This window comes from Thunnus maccoyii, chromosome 12 (assembly GCF_910596095.1).
Source record: "Thunnus maccoyii chromosome 12, fThuMac1.1, whole genome shotgun sequence".
Lineage (NCBI taxonomy): Eukaryota > Metazoa > Chordata > Actinopteri > Scombriformes > Scombridae > Thunnus > Thunnus maccoyii.
Genome location: NC_056544.1, coordinates 28,172,493 through 28,190,425, shown reverse-complemented (window position 1 = coordinate 28,190,425; position 17,933 = coordinate 28,172,493). Strand labels below are relative to the sequence as shown.

Below are 17,933 nucleotides of genomic sequence, written 5' to 3'. Positions count from 1 at the left end.
AACACCGAAGCGCCAATCACTCTTGAAAAAATCAAAAATACCAGTGTTACAAAATGAATATAGTGCATATTCTGTGAACTCTTACCTACTAAAGGTCCCCTGCAGGCATGTTGTAAGACATAAAATACTCTTCTTTGACTAATAATTTGTGTCTGATATAATTTTTCCACAAAAAAGTTAAAATGACATCTGCTCCTTCTCCCTCATTTAAAGATACATAATCCATGAATATACAATGGTTTAACTGCTGGACAGTAGATGTGTCCTACTTCACTGTAAAATCCGATCTCAGTGTTTGTGCTCTGGAGGCTTCAAGTTTCCACATCACACTTCTGTAAGTTGCATATGGAACTCCGATTGGCTCCAAAGTAATTGTGAAGTCACAAATCACATTCATAGGTACACGAGTTAAACTCCGATTTAAGATGAACTTTCAGCAGATGAATGTGAAAACAGTCTTCAGTATGAAATTCTGGACATACATCATTATCCAAAGAGAAGCTTCACCTTGTCCTTCAAAGTGATGGAGGAAGAAGAAAAATACATGTTTGAGTAAAGTGGGACTTTCAGCACACACAGCTCAACTGTGTTTCCAGTGGGACCATAAAGATAAAAACCAGCATAGAGAGGCTGAGTGAATGTGGTCTGGACTTTGTGGAGGAGAGTCATGGTTTCAGAGACGCTGTAGAAGGACAGAATACCTGCTCTCTGATCCAGGTACACTCCTACTCTGGAGGAACTAGGACCTGAGACGGGAGTTGAGATGTTGTTATGTCTGAATTCATAACGACATTTGTAAAACTCTAATGCCCATGACTTGTCATTTTGTCCAAATGTTTCATTTAAAGCCGTAATGTCTTTGTATGCAACTACCACTGAAACTCCTCCCACACCCTTTTCCACCTCCCAGTAACAACGTCCAGTCAGACTCTCTCTACTCAGGACCTGACACCTGTCAATGTATCTGTCTGGGTGATAAGGATAACATTGTTCCCCTGCCATGAATGTCACTTTTCTGTTCTCTTTAGATAGTGACAGATGTGTGTTTATTGTGTTTGGATCCAGTGTGATTTGACGTGAATAGTCCAAGAACTCAGCTCTGGTCTTCGGCTCTCGAGACAGTAAAACGTCCACTTCAGTCACTTTCAGCGAGATCTTTGTCCATTCCTTACTCATAGTGTCCTGTAGTTTATCTCCGAGCTCTGAAACCTTGTTTCGCACTTCATCAAAGTGCCACAAACAGTTGGGGTGGATAGGAGCGAAGTATATGGATTCATTGAGATATGTAAGTGGGAAGTAATTTTGTAGAAACTCAGTGTGATCCTCTGTGTGTGACAGCTGCTTCAGTTCAGCGTCTTTCCTCTTCAGCTCAGTGATCTCCTGCTCCAGCTTCTCCTGAAGCTCTTTGACTCGACTCACTTCAGTTTCCTGCTGGGATCTGATCTGCTGCTTCACATCAGAGCTTCTTTTCTGGATGAGACGGATCAGCCCAGTGAAGATCTTCTCACTGTCCTCCACTGCTTTATCAGCAGAGCGACTGACGGCCTCCACCTCCTGTTGAAGCAGCTTCACATCTTTCTCTCTGTCCTGGATTCTCTGCTGGATGTTTTGTCGACTCACCTCGAGCTCTCTCTGCCTCTCAGTCCTTTCTGCTGCAGCTGAGACTGTGTCGTGGCCTTTATGTTCATCCACAGGGCAGAGATAACAGATACACAGCTGATCAGTACGGCAAAACATCTTCATCACCTCATCATGACGACAGCAGATGTTCTCCTGGAGCTTCTTGGAGGGGTCGACCAGCTTGTGTTTTTCAAATGCAGGAGATTCATAATGAGGTTGGAGGTGTTTCTCACAATAAGAGACGAGACACACCAGACAGGACTTGACAGCTTTCAGCTTCCTCCCAGTGCAGACATCACAGGCCACATCTTCAGGTCCAGCATAGCAGTGATCAACAGGAGTAGCTTGGAGTCCAGTCTTCTTCAGCTGCTCCACTAAAACTGCTAACATGGTGTTTTTCACCAGGACAGGCCTCGGTGTGAAGGTCTGTCTGCACTGAGGGCAGCTGTAGATTTCCTTCACAACCTCTTCATCCCAGTGGATTTTAATACAGTTCATGCAGTAGCTGTGTCCACAGGGAATAGTTACCGGATCCTTCAGAAGATCCAGACAGATCGAGCAGGAAATTGTTTCCTGGTCCAGCTGAGCTCCTTGCTGCGCCATTCCACTTCCCAGACAGGAAACATCCATTTTACTTAACCGACAAAAGTTGTGCTCGGATCCAAACTTTGACCTTCTTCCTTTTCATTTGCTGAACTTCAGTGAATGTGACTCGTCAGCTCTTGCACTTCATTACATATTGCCACCCTTCTTCAAAATGCTGATCTGTGGACTAAATGGACTTTGCTCTGTGTGAGAGCAGAACAAACAGGGAGGGGTTATGTGCTTTACGTACTTCATTCCAGGAAGAGGAATTGTTTTAAAGACGCAGGGTGTGTGATTAGATAATATTAGATAATGTTAAGATAGTGACAACATTACAATGCACTGACTCATTGTCCTTACTCAAAATACACTACTGAAATTAAAACAAAGGGGAAATATTTAGTCATCAATGAAGTTGTGAGTTTTATCAAATAAAAATAAGCAACATAGAAACTGAGGGTCTGCTCCTCATGGAGATGTATATATTGGTATAAAGTCCCTCAGCCCCCTGTTGCAAACTACAGACAATTTCTATTGACTTTGCCTGTACTAACTGGATGTGTCTGGCCCAGCTTGAAAAATGTGGGGTCATGTGGTCAATCCACCCACAAAAGTAGGAGAAAGGGTTCAGAGCATTGCCAGCTAGGTGGCAAGAAAAAGGAGGGGGCAGGAGAGGACTGACCAGTGGCTACATAAACTGTCAGTTGTAATGTGGAGTGTAACTTTTCTAATGATAAAAGGGTGAGGAAGGAGCCATAACTAGTGCAGTAGTTATAGTTGTGGTCACCTCTACAGTACTGTGCAAAAGTTTTAGGCACTAAAGGTAAAGTGAGAATGCTTACAAAAATATTGCTATAATTGTTAATCTATCAATTAACTTCTTATAAAGTTGAGTAAACAGCAGAAACCTAAATGAAATCAATATTTGTTGTGAGCAGCTTTGCTTTTAAAACAGCAGCAGTTCTCCTCGGTACACTTTAACAAAGTTTTTCATGGTAACTTGCAGGTAGGTTGTTGTAACCACCCTGGATAAAGAATGTTCTTCTGGGGATTTATTATTTAGGCCGTCTCAGGTGCTTCTTCATATAATCCCAGATTGACTCCATGATGTTGAGATCAGGGCTCTGTGGGGGCCAAACCATACCATCTGTTGCAGGACTCATCATTCTTCTTGTTGCTGAGTAGTTATTTAGTTTAGTTAGTTAGTAGTAAATAGTTCTTTATGACTCTAGCTGTATGCTTGGGGTCATTGTCATCTCATGAATAAATTTGGGAGCGATCAGACACCTCCCCGATGGTATTGCATAATGGATAAGAATCTAAACATCTAGGGTGGCTTAAATTTTTGCACAGTACTGTATGTCCAGCGCTGGCCCTAAAACCACACACCTGGATGAGGTCTGAAATCAGTTTTTGGAGACATCCAACATGACCGGCAGTGGTGAGCACCGTAGTGTTAGAGTTTTCTCTGCCACACTGTACGCTTTTATTTAACCGTCTCTATTGTAGTTAAACTGTCCAAAAAAGAGCAATGGTTTGCATACAGTTATAAGACAGGATTCGATGGTACAAAAACGTCTTTTGACTGAACTGTGTGAAGTTATTGTTCCATTAGCAACTGAGTTTACGAGACTGTGCTCTATTTGTACAAGGAAATTTACATCAGCCTCGCACACACACACAAGCACTCAACAAGTCCCAAATCCTCTCCTAACAAATCATACACTGAATTTTCGCACCATATCAATCCCCATTTTACACTCATGCACTATCCTCTGTTTAATGTCATGCTTTTCTCTCTGTATGTATGTACATCATGTCATGTCTGTCTATTAGGCATGTGCCCGAATACAAATACATTATTCAGCAAAGCACAAATAGTGGGGGGTTTTTACAAATATTTGTTTCATACAAATATTTTTAAAAATTATTTGTTTTCAGGAAGAAAAATAAACCATGTCAAATACCAGCATGCAGGTCGGTTACATCGCTATCTCAGTGTCTCTCCTCTGCTCCACTGTGACATCTATCAGTAGGTCTCAGTGAGGGGAGTCACATCCACCTGCTACATGACGCATATTTCCTAATTTGGACATCAGTCCCAGAGTTGGGAGTGTTCCCCAGAGATAAAGCTGAGCTACTGACAAATGCCTCATGAACACTTATTGTAACACTTGAATATTTTTTTAAATTAAAAGCATAATAAAAAAAAAAAACAGGATTTTTAAGCCTCTGTCCACTTTTATTTGAATACAAATACAAATACAAATAATTTTGCTGCCTCAACAAATACAGATACAAATACTGGGCTCTCTGCACATCCCTACTGTCTATATCTATCAGCTGTTGTGTTTTGTCTTGATTCACCGACAAGAGAAAGAGAGAAAATATGATTTAATTAAGTATATCTTCAACTTCACAGAAATTATACATTTAAACATGTGGGACAGTCAAGATCTCATTAATAGATTTCATGAAAACAATTCTACACAGCATTCAGACCATCATGAGTGACAATCAAGCAATCTCAATTTAAAATGATAACAAGAACTATAAGCATAATAATCTGCATATGAATGATCGAGCTATTAGTGGATTCAGTTAAATCCTTCAAATCAGACAGCAAAACTAATATTGATGAATCAGACAAAAACATGTAATGAACTGCATCTTATCTGTTATATCAGTAGGAGATGAAAAGGTGAGACGATGGCTATGATAAAATTTCACTAACACATATTGATGTACATATTTACATTTTTCTATTTCTTCGACAATTCAAATGGTCAAAAAGCAATTTAAAAGAATATATTAATGATATTTTCTAACCTTATTTAAATGTTTGTCACGGAAATATTGTTTAACACTACATGTCCAAAAATATGTGGATACCCACAAATTGTACCCATATGTGATTGGTGCCCAGGGGCATTATCATGTTGAAACAGGAAGGGGCCTTCCCTTAACAAACAACAAAGATGGAAGAAAAGTATTGTTCAAAATATAATTGTACATTGTAGCATTAAAATTTCCCTTCATTAGAACAAAGACACCTGGACCTAACAAGTTGTTGAACAGGGGTGTCCACATACTTTTGGCCATTTAATGTACTGTAATTGACAGAAAAGAACATGACTATACATATGTGGAGAGCAAACTCTGGTGGAGAAGTTTATACCTGCAAATAGATGACAGGGAGCTGAGTAGTATAAAAGTTAAAAGTAGGACTGACAAAATGATTATAAACATTTAATTTTAATTTTAAAAATATACAATTTCAGTTTAATTATTTCACTATACATGCTAACACTCTACCCTTAAACAGATTGAAAGTATCAAAGTGCATTAAGTAAAGTATTGTTCTTCAATTTCCAAGATACAAACATTTAATTAATATTTAGGTTGAGGATTTGATGCATTTTTACAGTTTAAACCTTCCAATCAAATTTTTTTAATGCAATAAAAATTTCAGACTACATCCAGTTTGAGCTGTGAAAACTCTAAAAGCTCTTTTCCTGACAATATCCTCATCATGTAGGAAGTGATGCATCTTACATTTTTGGTATGTTTTGCAATAATTGAAGAAAACTGGGAAATTCTGATCAGATAAAGCAAACAGGAGATACCAAAGTGCCAAATGCAATTAGAAATAAAAATGTTTAAAAAATTAATCTCATTTTCTGTCCAGTAACTGCCTACTTAAACTCACACAACTCAACAGTGTTTCCATTTGGACCATAAAGATAAAAACCAGCATAGAGAGGCTGAGTGAATGTGGTCTGGACTCTGTGGAGGAGAGTCATGGTTTCAGAGACGCTGTAGAAGGACAGAATACCTGCTCTCTGATCCAGGTACACTCCTACTCTGGAGGAACGAGGACCTGAGACGGGAGTTGAGATACTGTCATGTCTGAATTCATAACGACGTTTGTAAAAGTCTAATGCCCATGACTTGTTATTTTCTCCAAATCTTTCATTCAAATCCTTAATGTCTTTGTATGCAACTACCACTGAAACTCCTCCCGTGCTCCTCTCCACCTCCCAGTAACAACGTCTAGTCAGACTCTCTCTACTCAGGACCTGAAAATGTCCAGTGAATCTGTCTGAGTGACTAAAATAATACTGTTTTTCACCCATGACTGTTGCTTTTCTGTTCCTCTCAGATAATAACACTTTTTCATGTGCTGTGTTTGGATCCAGTGTGATTTGATGTGAAAAGTCCAAGAACTCAGCTCTGGTCTTGGGTTCTGGTTGTGGCAGCAAAACGTCCACTTCAGCCATTGCCACTGAGATGTTTGTCCATTTCTCCCTCAGGATGTCCTGTAGTTTATCTCTGAGCTCTGACACAGCTGCTGTCACATCCTCAAAGTATCTCAGAGGACGGATATTGATGCTGGATGAGTCTGTAGATGCACTGAGTTGTGACAGTGAGGGGTAGTTGAGTAGAAACTGGGTGTGATCCTCTGTGTGTGAGAGCTGCTTCAGTTCAGCGTCTTTCCTCTTCAGCTCAGTGATCTCCTGATCCAGCTTCTCCTGAAGCTCTTTGACTCGACTCACTTCAGTTTCCTGCTGGGATCTGATCTGCTGCTTCACATCAGAGCTTCTTTTCTGGATGAGAAGGATCAGCTCAGTGAAGATCTTCTCACTGTCCTCCACTGCTTTATCAGCAGAGCAACTGACGGCCTCCACCTCCTGTTGAAGCAGCTTCACATCTTTCTCTCTGTCCTGGATTCTCTGCTGGATGTTTTGTCGACTCACCTCGAGCTCTCTCTGCCTCTCAGTCCTTTCTGCTGCAGCTGAGACTGTGTCGTGGCCTTTATGTTCATCCACAGGGCAGAGATAACAGATACTCTGCTGATCAGTACGGCAGAACATCTTCATCACCTCATCATGACGAGAGCAGATGTTCTCCTGGAGCTTCTTGGAGGGGTCGACCAGCTTGTGTTTTTCAAATGCAGGAGATTCATAATGAGGTTGGAGGTGTTTCTCACAATAAGAGACAAGACACACCAGACAGGACTTGACAGCTTTCATCTTCCTCCCAGTGCAGACATCACAGGCCACATCTTCAGGTCCAGCATAGCAGTGATCAACAGGAGCAGCTTGGAGTCCAGTCTTCTTCAGCTGCTCCACTAAAACTGCTAACATGGTGTTTTTCACCAGGACAGGCCTCAGTGTGAAGGCCTGTCTGCACTGAGGGCAGCTGTAGATTTCCTTCACAACCTCTTCATCCCAGTGGATTTTAATACAGTTCATGCAGTAGCTGTGTCCACAGGGAATAGTCACCGGATTCTTCAGAAGATCCAGACAGATCGAGCAGGAAATTGTTTCCTGGTCCAGCTGAACTCCTTGCTGCGCCATTTCACTTCCCAGACAGGAAACATCCATTTCACTTAATCGACAAAAGTTGTGCTTGGATCCAAACTTTGACCTTCTTCCTTTTCATTTGCTGAACTTCAGTGAATGTGACTCGTCAGCTCTTGCACTTCATTACATATTGCCACCCTTCTTCAAAATGCTGATCTGTGGACCAAATGGACTTTGCTCTGTGTGAGAGCAGAACAAACAGGGAGGGGTTATATGTTTTACGTACTTCATTCCAGGAAGAGGAATTGTTTTAAAGACGCAGGGTGTGTGATTAGATAATATTAGATAATGTTAAGATAGTGACAACATTACAATGCACTGACTCATTGTCCTTACTCAAAATACACTACTGAAATTAAAACAAAGGGGAAATATTTAGTCATCAATGAAGTTGTGAGTTTTATCAAATAAAAATAAGCAACATAGAAACTGAGGGTCTGCTCCTCATGGAGATGTATATATTGGTATAAAGTCCCTCATCCCCCTGTTGCAAACTACAGACAATTTCTATTGACTTTGCCTGTACTAACTGGATGTTTCTGGCTCAGCTTGAAAAATGTGGGGTCATGTGGTCAATCCTCCCTCAAAAGTAGGAGAAAGGGTTCAGAGCATTGCCAGCTAGGTGGCAAGAAAAAGGAGGGGGCAGGAGAGGACTGACCAGTGGCTACATAAACTGTCAGTTGTAATGTTGAGTGTAACTTTTCTAATGATAAAAGGGTGAGGAAGGAGCCATAACTAGTAGTTATAGTTGTGGTCACCTCTACATCCAGCACTGGCCCTAAAACCCTACACCTGGATAAGGTCTGAAATCAGTTTTTGGAGACGTCCAACATGACCGGCAGTGGTGAGCAAAAATTTACATCAGCCTCGTACACACACACAAGCACTCAACAATTCCCAAATCCTCTCCTAACAAATCATACACTGAATTTTCGCACCATATCAATCCCCATCTTACACTCATGCACTATCCTCTGTTTAATGTCATGCTTTTCTCATTGTATGTATGTACATCATGTCATGTCTGTCTATGTTAATCAGCTGTTGTGTTTTGTCTTGATTCACCAACAAGAGAGAAAGAGAGAGAAAATATGATTTAATTAAGTATATCTTCAACTTCACAGAAATTATACATTTAAAAATGTGGGACAGTCAAGATCTCATTAATAGATTTCATGAAAACAATTCTACACAGCATTCAGACCATCATGAGTGACAATCAAGCAATCTCAATTTAAAATGATAACAACTATAAGCATAATAATCTGTGTATGAATGATCGAGCTACTAGTGGATTCAGTTAAATCCTTCAAATCAGACAGTAAAAGTAATATTGATGAATTAGACAAAAACATGTAATGAACTGCATCTTATCTGTTACATCAGTAGAAGATGAAAAGATGAGATGAAGGTTATGATAAAATTTCACTAACATAAATATTGATGTACATATTTACATTTTTCCATTTCTTCGACAATTCAAAGGGTCAAAAAGCAATTTAAAATAATATGTAAATGGTATTTTCTAACCTTATTTAAATGTTTGTTACGGAAATATTGTTTAACACTACATGTCCACAAATATGTGGACACTCACAAATTATACCCATATGTGATTGGTGCCCAGGGGCATTATCATGTTGAAACAGGAAGGGGCCTTCCCTTAACAAACAACAAAGATGGAAGAAAACTATTGTTCAAAATATAATTGTATGTTGTAGCATTAAAATTTCACTTCATTAGAACAAAGACGCCTGGACCAAATGAGTTGTTGAACAGGGGTGTCCACATACTTTTGGCCATATAATGTACTATAATTGACAGGAAAGAACATGACTATACATATGTGGAGAGCGAACTCTGGTGGAGAAGTTTATACCTGCAAATAGATGACAAGGAGCTGACTAGTATTACAGTTTAAAGTAAGACTGACAAAATGATTATAAACATTTAATTTTAATTTAAAAAATATACAGTTTCAGTTTCACTGTCTCACCATACATGCCAACACTCTACCTTTAAACAGATGGAAAGTATCAAAGTGCATTAAGTAAAGTACTGTACTTCAATTTCCTAAATACAAACATTTAATTAATATTATAGGTGCAAAATTATAATAAAATATGATGCATTTTTACAGTTTAAACCTTCCAATCAAATTTGTTTAATGTAATAAAAATTTCAGACTACATCCAGTTTGAGCTGTGAAAACTCTAGTAGCTCTTCTCCTGATAATATCCTCATCATGTAGGAAGTGATGCATCTTATATTTTTGGTATGTTTTGCAATAATTGAAGAAAACTGGGAAATTCTGATAAGATAAAGCGAACAGGAGATACCAAAGTGCCAACCACTCTTGCAATTAGAAATAAAAATGTTAAAAAACTTAATCTCACACGTTTTCTGTCCAGTAACTCCAGTAACTGCCTACTTAAACTCACACAGCTCAACTGTGTTTTCCGTTGGACCATAAAGATGAAAACCAGCATAGAGAGGCTGAGTGAATGTGGTCTGGACTTTGTGGAGGAGAGTCATGGTTTCAGAGACGCTGTAGAAGGACAGAATACCTGCTCTCTGATCCAGGTACACTCCTACTCTGGAGGAACCAGGACCTGAGACGGGAGTTGAGATGTTGTTATGTCTGAATTCATAACGACTTTTGTAAAACTCTAATGCCCATGACTTGTCATTTTGTCCAAATGTTTCATTTAAAGCCGTAATGTCTTTGTATGCAACTACCACTGAAACTCCTCCCACACCCTTTTCCACCTCCCAGTAACAACGTCCAGTCAGACTCTCTCTACTCAGGACCTGAAACTTGTCAGTACATCTCTCTGGGTGATGAGGATAACATTGTTCCCCTGTCATTAATGTCACTTTTCTGTTCTGTTTAGATAATAACAGACGTGTGTTTACTGTGTTTGGATCCAGTGTGATTTGACGTGAATAGTCCAAGAATTCAGCTCTGGTCTTCGGTTCTCTTGACAGTAAAACGTCCACTTCAGTCACTTTCAGTGAGATCTTTGTCCATTCCTTACTCAGAATAACCTGTAGTTTATCTCTGGCTTCTGAAACAGTGTTTTGCACTTTATTAAAGTGCCACAAACTGTTGGGATGGATAGGAGCAAAGTATATGGATTCATTGAGATATGTAAGTGGGAAGTAATTTTGTAGAAATTGGGTGTGATCCTCTGTGCGTGACAGCTGCTCCAGTTCAGCATCTTTCCTCTTCAGCTCAGTGATCTCCTGCTCCAGCTTCTCCTGAAGCTCTTTGACTCGACTCACTTCAGTTTCCTGCTGGGATCTGATCTGCTGCTTCACATCAGAGCTTCTTTTCTGGATGAGAATGATCAGCTCAGTGAAGATCTTCTCACTGTCCTCCACTGCTTTATCAGCAGAGTGATTGACGGCCTCCACCTCCTGTTGAAGCAGCTTCACGTCTTTCTCTCTGTCCTGGATTCTCTGCTGGATGTTTTGTCGACTCACCTCGAGATCTCTCTGCCTCTCAGTCCTTTCTGCTGCAGCTGAGACTGTGTCGTGGCCTTTATGTTCATCCACAGGGCAGAGATAACAGACACACTGCTGATCAGTACGGCAAAACATCTTCATCACCTCATCATGACGAGAGCAGATGTTCTCCTGGAGCTTCTCCAAGGGGTCGACCAGCTTGTGTTTTTCAAAGGCAGAGGATTCATAATGAGGTTGGAGGTGTTTCTCACAATAAGAAACGAGACACACCAGACAGGACTTGACAGCTTTCATCTTCCTCCCAGTGCAGAAATCACAGGCCACATCTTCAGGTCCAGCATAGCAGTGATCAACAGGAGCAGCTTGGAGTCCAGTCTTCTTCAGCTCCTCCACTAAAACTGCTAACATGGTGTTTTTCACCAGGACAGGCCTCGGTGTGAAGGTCTGTCTGCACTGAGGGCAGCTGTAGATTTCCTTCACAACCTCTTCATCCCAGTGGGTTTTAATACAGTTCATGCAGTAGCTGTGTCCACAGGGAATAGTCACCGGATTCTTCAGAAAATCCAGACAGATCGAACAGGAAATTGTTTCCTGGTCCAGCTGAGCTCCTTGCTGCGCCATTTCACCTCCTTGACAGGAAACATCCATTTCACTTAATCGACAGAAGTTATGCTGAGATCCAAACTTTGACCTTCTTCCTTTTCGTTTGCTGAACTTCAGTGAATGTGACTCGTCAGCTCTTGCACTTCATTACAAATTGCCACCCTTCTTCAAAATGCTGATCTGTGAGGAGGAGGGAACAAGGAAATACCTGGACAAAATGGACTTTGCAGGGAGGAGTTATATGCTTTGCTTCATTCCAGGAAGAGGAGTGGTCTGAAAGAAGGTGTGATTAAATAAGACAATGTTAAGATAATGACAACATTACAATGCTCTGACTCTTTGTCCTTACTCAAAATACATAATTGAAATAAAACAAAGGGGAAATATTTAGTCATCAATGAAGTTTGGAGTTTTATCAAATGAAAATAATAATAATCCCACTTAACTTACAAAAGTTGTGCTCAGATGCAAAGTTTGATCTTCTTGCTTTTCATTTGCTGAGCTCAAGTGAATGTGGCTCGTCACCTCTTCCACTTCACTACACGTTGTTACCCATCTTCAAACTGCAGCTCAGTGAAGGGAACAAGTGCATATTTAAATAACAATGTTTGAGAGCAGAACAGACAGGGAGGAGTTATCATGCTTTGCTGCATTCCAGGAAGAAGACTGGTTTGAAAGACGCAGGGTGTGATCTGTTTTCATTAACACTGTGACAACATGACAATGAAGGTCACTGAACCAGGGGACTGCACATTTCAAATGTCCGACAGTTCAACACTCTAATCAGCAATGACGGAAAAACATGCTTGACCATGAGGTATGCTTGATATGAGAACATACACGCACTATCAATGATCAGCTCTACAGGTATTTTATCAGATTTTCACCCATATGTCTTGAACGCATAGAAAGCAGCAGAGCTCCGTCAAGGAAAAGAAGAAGAGAGGATTATCAGGCTGTGCTTCATTCCAAGAAGAGGAGTGGTTTGACGTAGGCAGGGTGTGTTTAGTTTACAATAATAACATGACATGGCCCTTCATTCAGTCATGCTTCTAAGACATAAAAGACAGGCATTTATCAGCTTTAAAAGCCAATCAACCTTGAATGTTAGCTTGCAGGGTCAAAAGAGAACTGACCCCTGGCTATGGAGGTTTGCTTTTGGCTTTTTCACACCTGCCTACCTCCCTGGAGTTTGTTCCAGAGTCAGTAACATTTGTAGAGTTGAACTTTTCTACGTGTAGTTGGTACTGACTCCAAGTCTTGTCAGTCTATTAGCCATGTAGTCATTGTGTAAGAACTGTGTTTGCCCTCTCAGCAGTGAACCAAGTCTATCGTCAGTGGGTGTTGGACTCTGCCAAGGCCATGTATGATGCCGATCTGTTATGGGTTAGTACAGAGAACCCAACGTGCAGAACACAGAGGCAGAGGCGAGGAATTGGAATCAGGAGGATTTTATTAACAACCTGATGTTGTGGAGAAAGAATCAGCAGAGTCTTTGAGGCCAGGCGGAGACCAAGGCTGGGCGAGGAGGAACCTGTGGGGGGTGGGAGGAGGTTGAGGTATGGCAGCCAGAATCTGAGGGAGCTGAGCAGGGTAGAGCAGGGGATTTGGCAGAGCGAAGCAGGGCAGGGTGAGTCCGCAGGGCTTGGGGGAACTGAGGTAATACTGAGCAGGTTCTGGGTAGAACAGGAGGGAGTCAGAGGCAGGAGTCAGGCCAAGAATGCTGCAGGCAGATGGAAACAAGAATTAACAAAAAGCTTTGACGGGTAAAGATATTTAAGGAACTGGAACATGACTGACAGAGTAACTGAGTCTACAATCTGGCAGAGTGGTGAGGTTGGAACCAGGTATTTGAAGCAGAGCAGGATGATGATGATGGCTGGCAGCTGGTGACCTGACTCCGCACATCTGACTCCACTCCTGCAATCAAACACACACACACATAGAGGGAAAGGAGGGGGAGAGAGGCTGCCAGCTAGGCAGAAGTAGAGGGCCTGTCACTATCGGTATTGGGCAAGTTAGTTGAAAACTGTAATAATTACTGTTTACATGTTACTCATTTTAAAAGTAATTGCATTACTTTACTTATCACTCAGCAGCAAAAGTAACATGTTAAATTACTTGTTACATTACTTTCATTACTCAGCTGTCAGCTCCATCAAAGTTGCCTTTAAACAGCTCAAAACCCTCCACCTCCATATGCTGCATCTTTTGTATTTAACACATGTAGAAATATAAAATGAGACGTTTGTAGTTTAACAAGTATGCAGGATACAGTTTGGAAGAATTTACTGACCCAACAGCTAGCATTAGCAAAGCCTCAGTGACTGCAAACAGCACTCCAGAAGTCTCTGAACTAAAATAACATCAGGTGACTCCTGAATGTAGGCATGCCAATTAAACTACAACACAACTTTGGAATTACTGCAAGTTGCATTTCTTCTCCTCCAGAGCTGTTTGTCAGCCGAATGCAGAGACCAAACTGATATCAACCCTCCATTAATCCCTGTAAAACAGGGAGCACGCCAACCCCCAAGTGTAAAAGTAATGTTACTGGGATCAGTAAATGTAATATAATTACTGAATTTCGAATTGTAATCCCTTACACTACTCGTCACTAAAAAAAAGTAATTATATTACTGTAACAAGTTTCTGTCCAACACTGGTCCTGATGCAGTTTGTGATTTTAATTGACAGAATCTCGAGGTGCTGTCACGGATTGTAAATTGCCCAGTTTGGTGGCCTCAGAGTTGCTTTTCGTGCATGATGATGTTCTGTTTTATCAGTAAGTACTGGGATAGTTTGCAGCCCAGTGTAAAAGCCTGGACAAACCAGGATTTAAAACAACAACATTTCATGGCGAAGTCATTCCAATTGAATCACTGTGATCGGTGAATTCGTTCCCAGAACCGCAGAGTCCAAAATGGAGGAAGCTATTGTAGTTTATTAGCTGTGTTGCACTGTACACTTTTATTTAACCACCTCTGTCATAGTTAAACTGTCTACGAAAGAGCAATGGTTTCCAGACAGTTATGAGTCTTTTGACTGAACTGTGTGAAGTTATTGTCCCATTATAGCTACTGAGCTTATGAGACCGTGCTCCTTTTTGTAAAAGGAAATTTACGTCAGCCTCACACAAGCACCCTCCAACAATACCCATATGCTCTCCTAACAAACTACACACGCATCACACCTAAACTGGAATTTTTTCACCACATCAATCCCCATCTTACACTCATGCAATATCCTCTATTTAATGTCATGGTTTTCTCACTGTATGTATGTATGTCATCAGCTGTTGTGTTTTGTCTTGATTCACCAAAAATAAAAAGAGAGAGAGAAAGTAAAAAATTAAAATTAAAAAAAAAGTTTTAATTAAGTATATCCTCAACTTCACACAAATCATTCATTTAAACATATGAGACAGTCAACTCTACACAGCATTCAGACCATCATGAGCATCATGGCAATTGAGAAATCTCAACTTAAAACAATAAGAACAACTATAATCATAATAATCTGCATAAAAATGTTCAAGCTATTAGTGGATTGGACAGTTGACAGTTTGGATGGACAGTTTCAACTGTTCATCAGTACATATATGGATTATATATCAGACCTACTTACAATAAAAACAATGGTAACTTAACGCATCAGTGTTGTCAAATTCTGAAAAATTACAGTTTTATTTTCAAACATTTACTGAAAATATTTAAATAAAGTATATCAGTATATGATATTGATATATTTACCGAGTACTTTTCCACCATGCTTTCTATAGTTGACAATTTAATGATTTAATTTGATAAAAAACTGAAACTACGTCCCGTTTGTTAAGGTTTTTTTCTTTGGTGGAAACTCTGTTTAGTAGCTTTTTCCTGTGAAAATCATCATCCTGTCAGAATGACATGTTTTACATTTCCAGTTTTGTTTTGCAAAAATTGAGGAATAACATTGAGGAGTTATTATCATTGAGGAACATTAGCTTAATACTAAGATTGTTCCAAACACTCTTGCTCTTAGAAATAAAAATGTTGACAAAACGAAAATTGTAGTTGGAAAAACTGAGTATCACACATTTTCTGATCAGTAACTCTTGCCTACTCAAGTCCACACAGCTCAGCAGTATTTCCTACAGGACAAAAAAGCTGTAGTCCAGCATAGAGAGGCTGAGTGAATGTGGTCTGGACTCTGTGGAGGAGAGTCATGGTTCCAGAGACGCTGTAGAAGGACAGAATACCTGCACTGTGATCCAGATACACTCCTATCCTGGAGGAACGAGGACTTGAGATGGGAACGCTGATATTCTCATGTCTAAATTGACAACGATTTTTGAAAAAATCAATGGCCCAGGATCTGTAATCATTTCCAAATCCAAATTCATTTAGAGTCAAAACTCTGCTGATAGACTTGTATGCAACTACCACTGAAACTCCTCCCTTACCCTTCTTCACCTCCCAATAACAACGTCCAGTCAGACTCTCTCTACTCAGGACCTGATACCAATTAGTGAATCTGTCTGGGTGATCAGGATAACACTGTTGTTGACTCACTACTCTTACACTTTTGTTCCCTTTAGATAATGACATACGTGTGTTTACTGTGTTTGGATCCAGTGTAATTTGACACAAATATTTTAAGAACTCAGCTCTGGTCTTGGGTTCTGGTTCTGACAGTAAAACATCCACTTCAGTCACTGTCAGTGAGATGTTTGTCCATTTCTCCCTCAGGATGTCCTGTAGTTGATCTCTGAGCTCTGATGCAGCTGCTGTCACATCCTCAAAGTATCTCAGAGGACGGATATTGATGCTGGATGAGTCTGTAGGTTCACTGAGTTGTGACAGTGAGGGGTAGTTGTGTAGAAACTGGTTGTGATCCTCTGTGTGTGAGAGCTGCTTCAGTTCAGCGTCTTTCCTCTTCAGCTCAGTGATCTCCTGCTCCAGCTTCTCCTGAAGCTCTTTGACTCGACTCACTTCAGTTTCCTGCTGGGATCTGATCTGCTGCTTCACATCAGAGCTTCTTTTCTGGATGAGACGGATCAGCTCAGTGAAGATCTTCTCACTGTCCTCCACTGCTTTATCAGCAAAGCGACTGACGGCCTCCACCTCCTGTTGAAGCAGCTTCACATCTTTCTCTCTGTCCTGGATTCTCTGCTGGATGTTTTGTCGACTCACCTCGAGCTCTCTCTGCCTCTCAGTCCTTTCTGCTGCAGCTGAGACTGTGTCGTGGCCTTTATGTTCATCCACAGAGCAGAGATAACAGATACACTGCTGATCAGTACGGCAGAACATCTTTATCACCTCATCATGACGAGAGCAGATGTTCTCCTGGAGCTTCTTGGAGGGGTCGACCAGCTTGTGTTTTTTGAATGTAGGTGATTCATAATGAGGTTGGAGGTGTTTCTCACAGTAAGAAGCCAGACACACCAGACAGGACTTGAGGGCTTTCAGCTTCCTCCCAGTGCAGACATCACAGGCCACATCTTCAGGTCCAGCATAGCAGTGATCAGCAGGAGCAGCTTGGAGTCCAGTCTTCTTCAGCTCCTCCACTAAACCTGCTAACATGGTGTTTTTCACCAGGACAGGCCTCGGTGTGAAGGTCTGTCTGCACTGAGGGCAGCTGTAGATTTCCTTCACAACCTCTTCATCCCAGTGGATTTTAATACAGTTCATGCAGTAGCTGTGTCCACAGGGAATAGTCACCGGATCCTTCAGTAGATCCAGACATATTGAACAAGAGAAGTTTTCCTGGTCCAGCTGCTCCATTTCACCTCTCGGTTTCAGAAAACTTAATATAGTTCCACTTTTTTTCAACAGAGCTTGTACGTTAATCCAAAAACGGCTCATTTTCAACTTGTTTACTCACCAATCTGCAGGAAATGAAGCTTATCAGCTCTTGCACTCCACTACATGTTGGCTACACCCCTCTATAACCTGGCAGATCTGTGAAGGGGAGGAGATATGATAGATAATATCTGAACTGAGTCAAGCTAGCAAGAAATTCCAGGAAAAGAAGTGATGTTTTTTTTCTTTTATAATTTCCATTAATGTAATGCACATAAAGCTTGTTTTAAAATGACAAATTTAGTATGTATGGAAATGTACATTTATTATCAAACTTACTATTATCAAGCTTGTGTAGGCTGAATTTAAAGGGAGGTTTAATAAGAAACTTTGCATAAGACACAGTTAGCCTCTGTCCGTATGTTTTCCTCTTGTTTCACAGTTTTTCTTACAAAGCGAGGAACAAACAGCATCTGCACATTTACATAAGATCTATCATGATTTTATA

General features: G+C 40.6%; 4 protein-coding genes across 4 annotated transcripts; all 4 read right to left on the bottom strand.

The window, feature by feature from the left end:
• Positions 1–412: 412 nt before the first annotated feature.
• LOC121909144 (tripartite motif-containing protein 16-like) lies at positions 413–2,373 on the bottom strand. The gene is made up of 2 exons (XM_042429565.1): positions 732–2,373; positions 413–654 (listed from the first exon to the last, which is right to left on the bottom strand). Exons 1-2 carry the CDS (start codon positions 2,248–2,250, stop codon positions 581–583), a joined length of 1,593 nt encoding a protein of 530 aa, XP_042285499.1. The 5' UTR covers positions 2,251–2,373; the 3' UTR covers positions 413–580.
• A 3,527-nt stretch (positions 2,374–5,900) lies between these two features.
• On the bottom strand, positions 5,901–7,565 carry LOC121908334 (E3 ubiquitin/ISG15 ligase TRIM25-like). Its single transcript, XM_042428251.1, has one exon. The coding sequence runs from the start codon at positions 7,563–7,565 to the stop codon at positions 5,901–5,903; it is 1,665 nt and encodes a 554-aa protein (XP_042284185.1).
• Positions 7,566–10,017: 2,452 nt separating this feature from the next.
• LOC121909172 (tripartite motif-containing protein 16-like) lies at positions 10,018–11,724 on the bottom strand. The gene is made up of 2 exons (XM_042429612.1): positions 10,169–11,724; positions 10,018–10,091 (listed from the first exon to the last, which is right to left on the bottom strand). The coding sequence occupies exons 1-2, from the start codon at positions 11,685–11,687 to the stop codon at positions 10,018–10,020; spliced, it is 1,593 nt and encodes a 530-aa protein (XP_042285546.1). The 5' UTR covers positions 11,688–11,724.
• Positions 11,725–15,033: 3,309 nt separating this feature from the next.
• On the bottom strand, positions 15,034–17,683 carry LOC121908943 (tripartite motif-containing protein 16-like). The gene has a single exon (XM_042429278.1). It carries the CDS (start codon positions 17,486–17,488, stop codon positions 15,743–15,745), a length of 1,746 nt encoding a protein of 581 aa, XP_042285212.1. The 5' UTR covers positions 17,489–17,683; the 3' UTR covers positions 15,034–15,742.
• Positions 17,684–17,933: the final 250 nt, after the last annotated feature.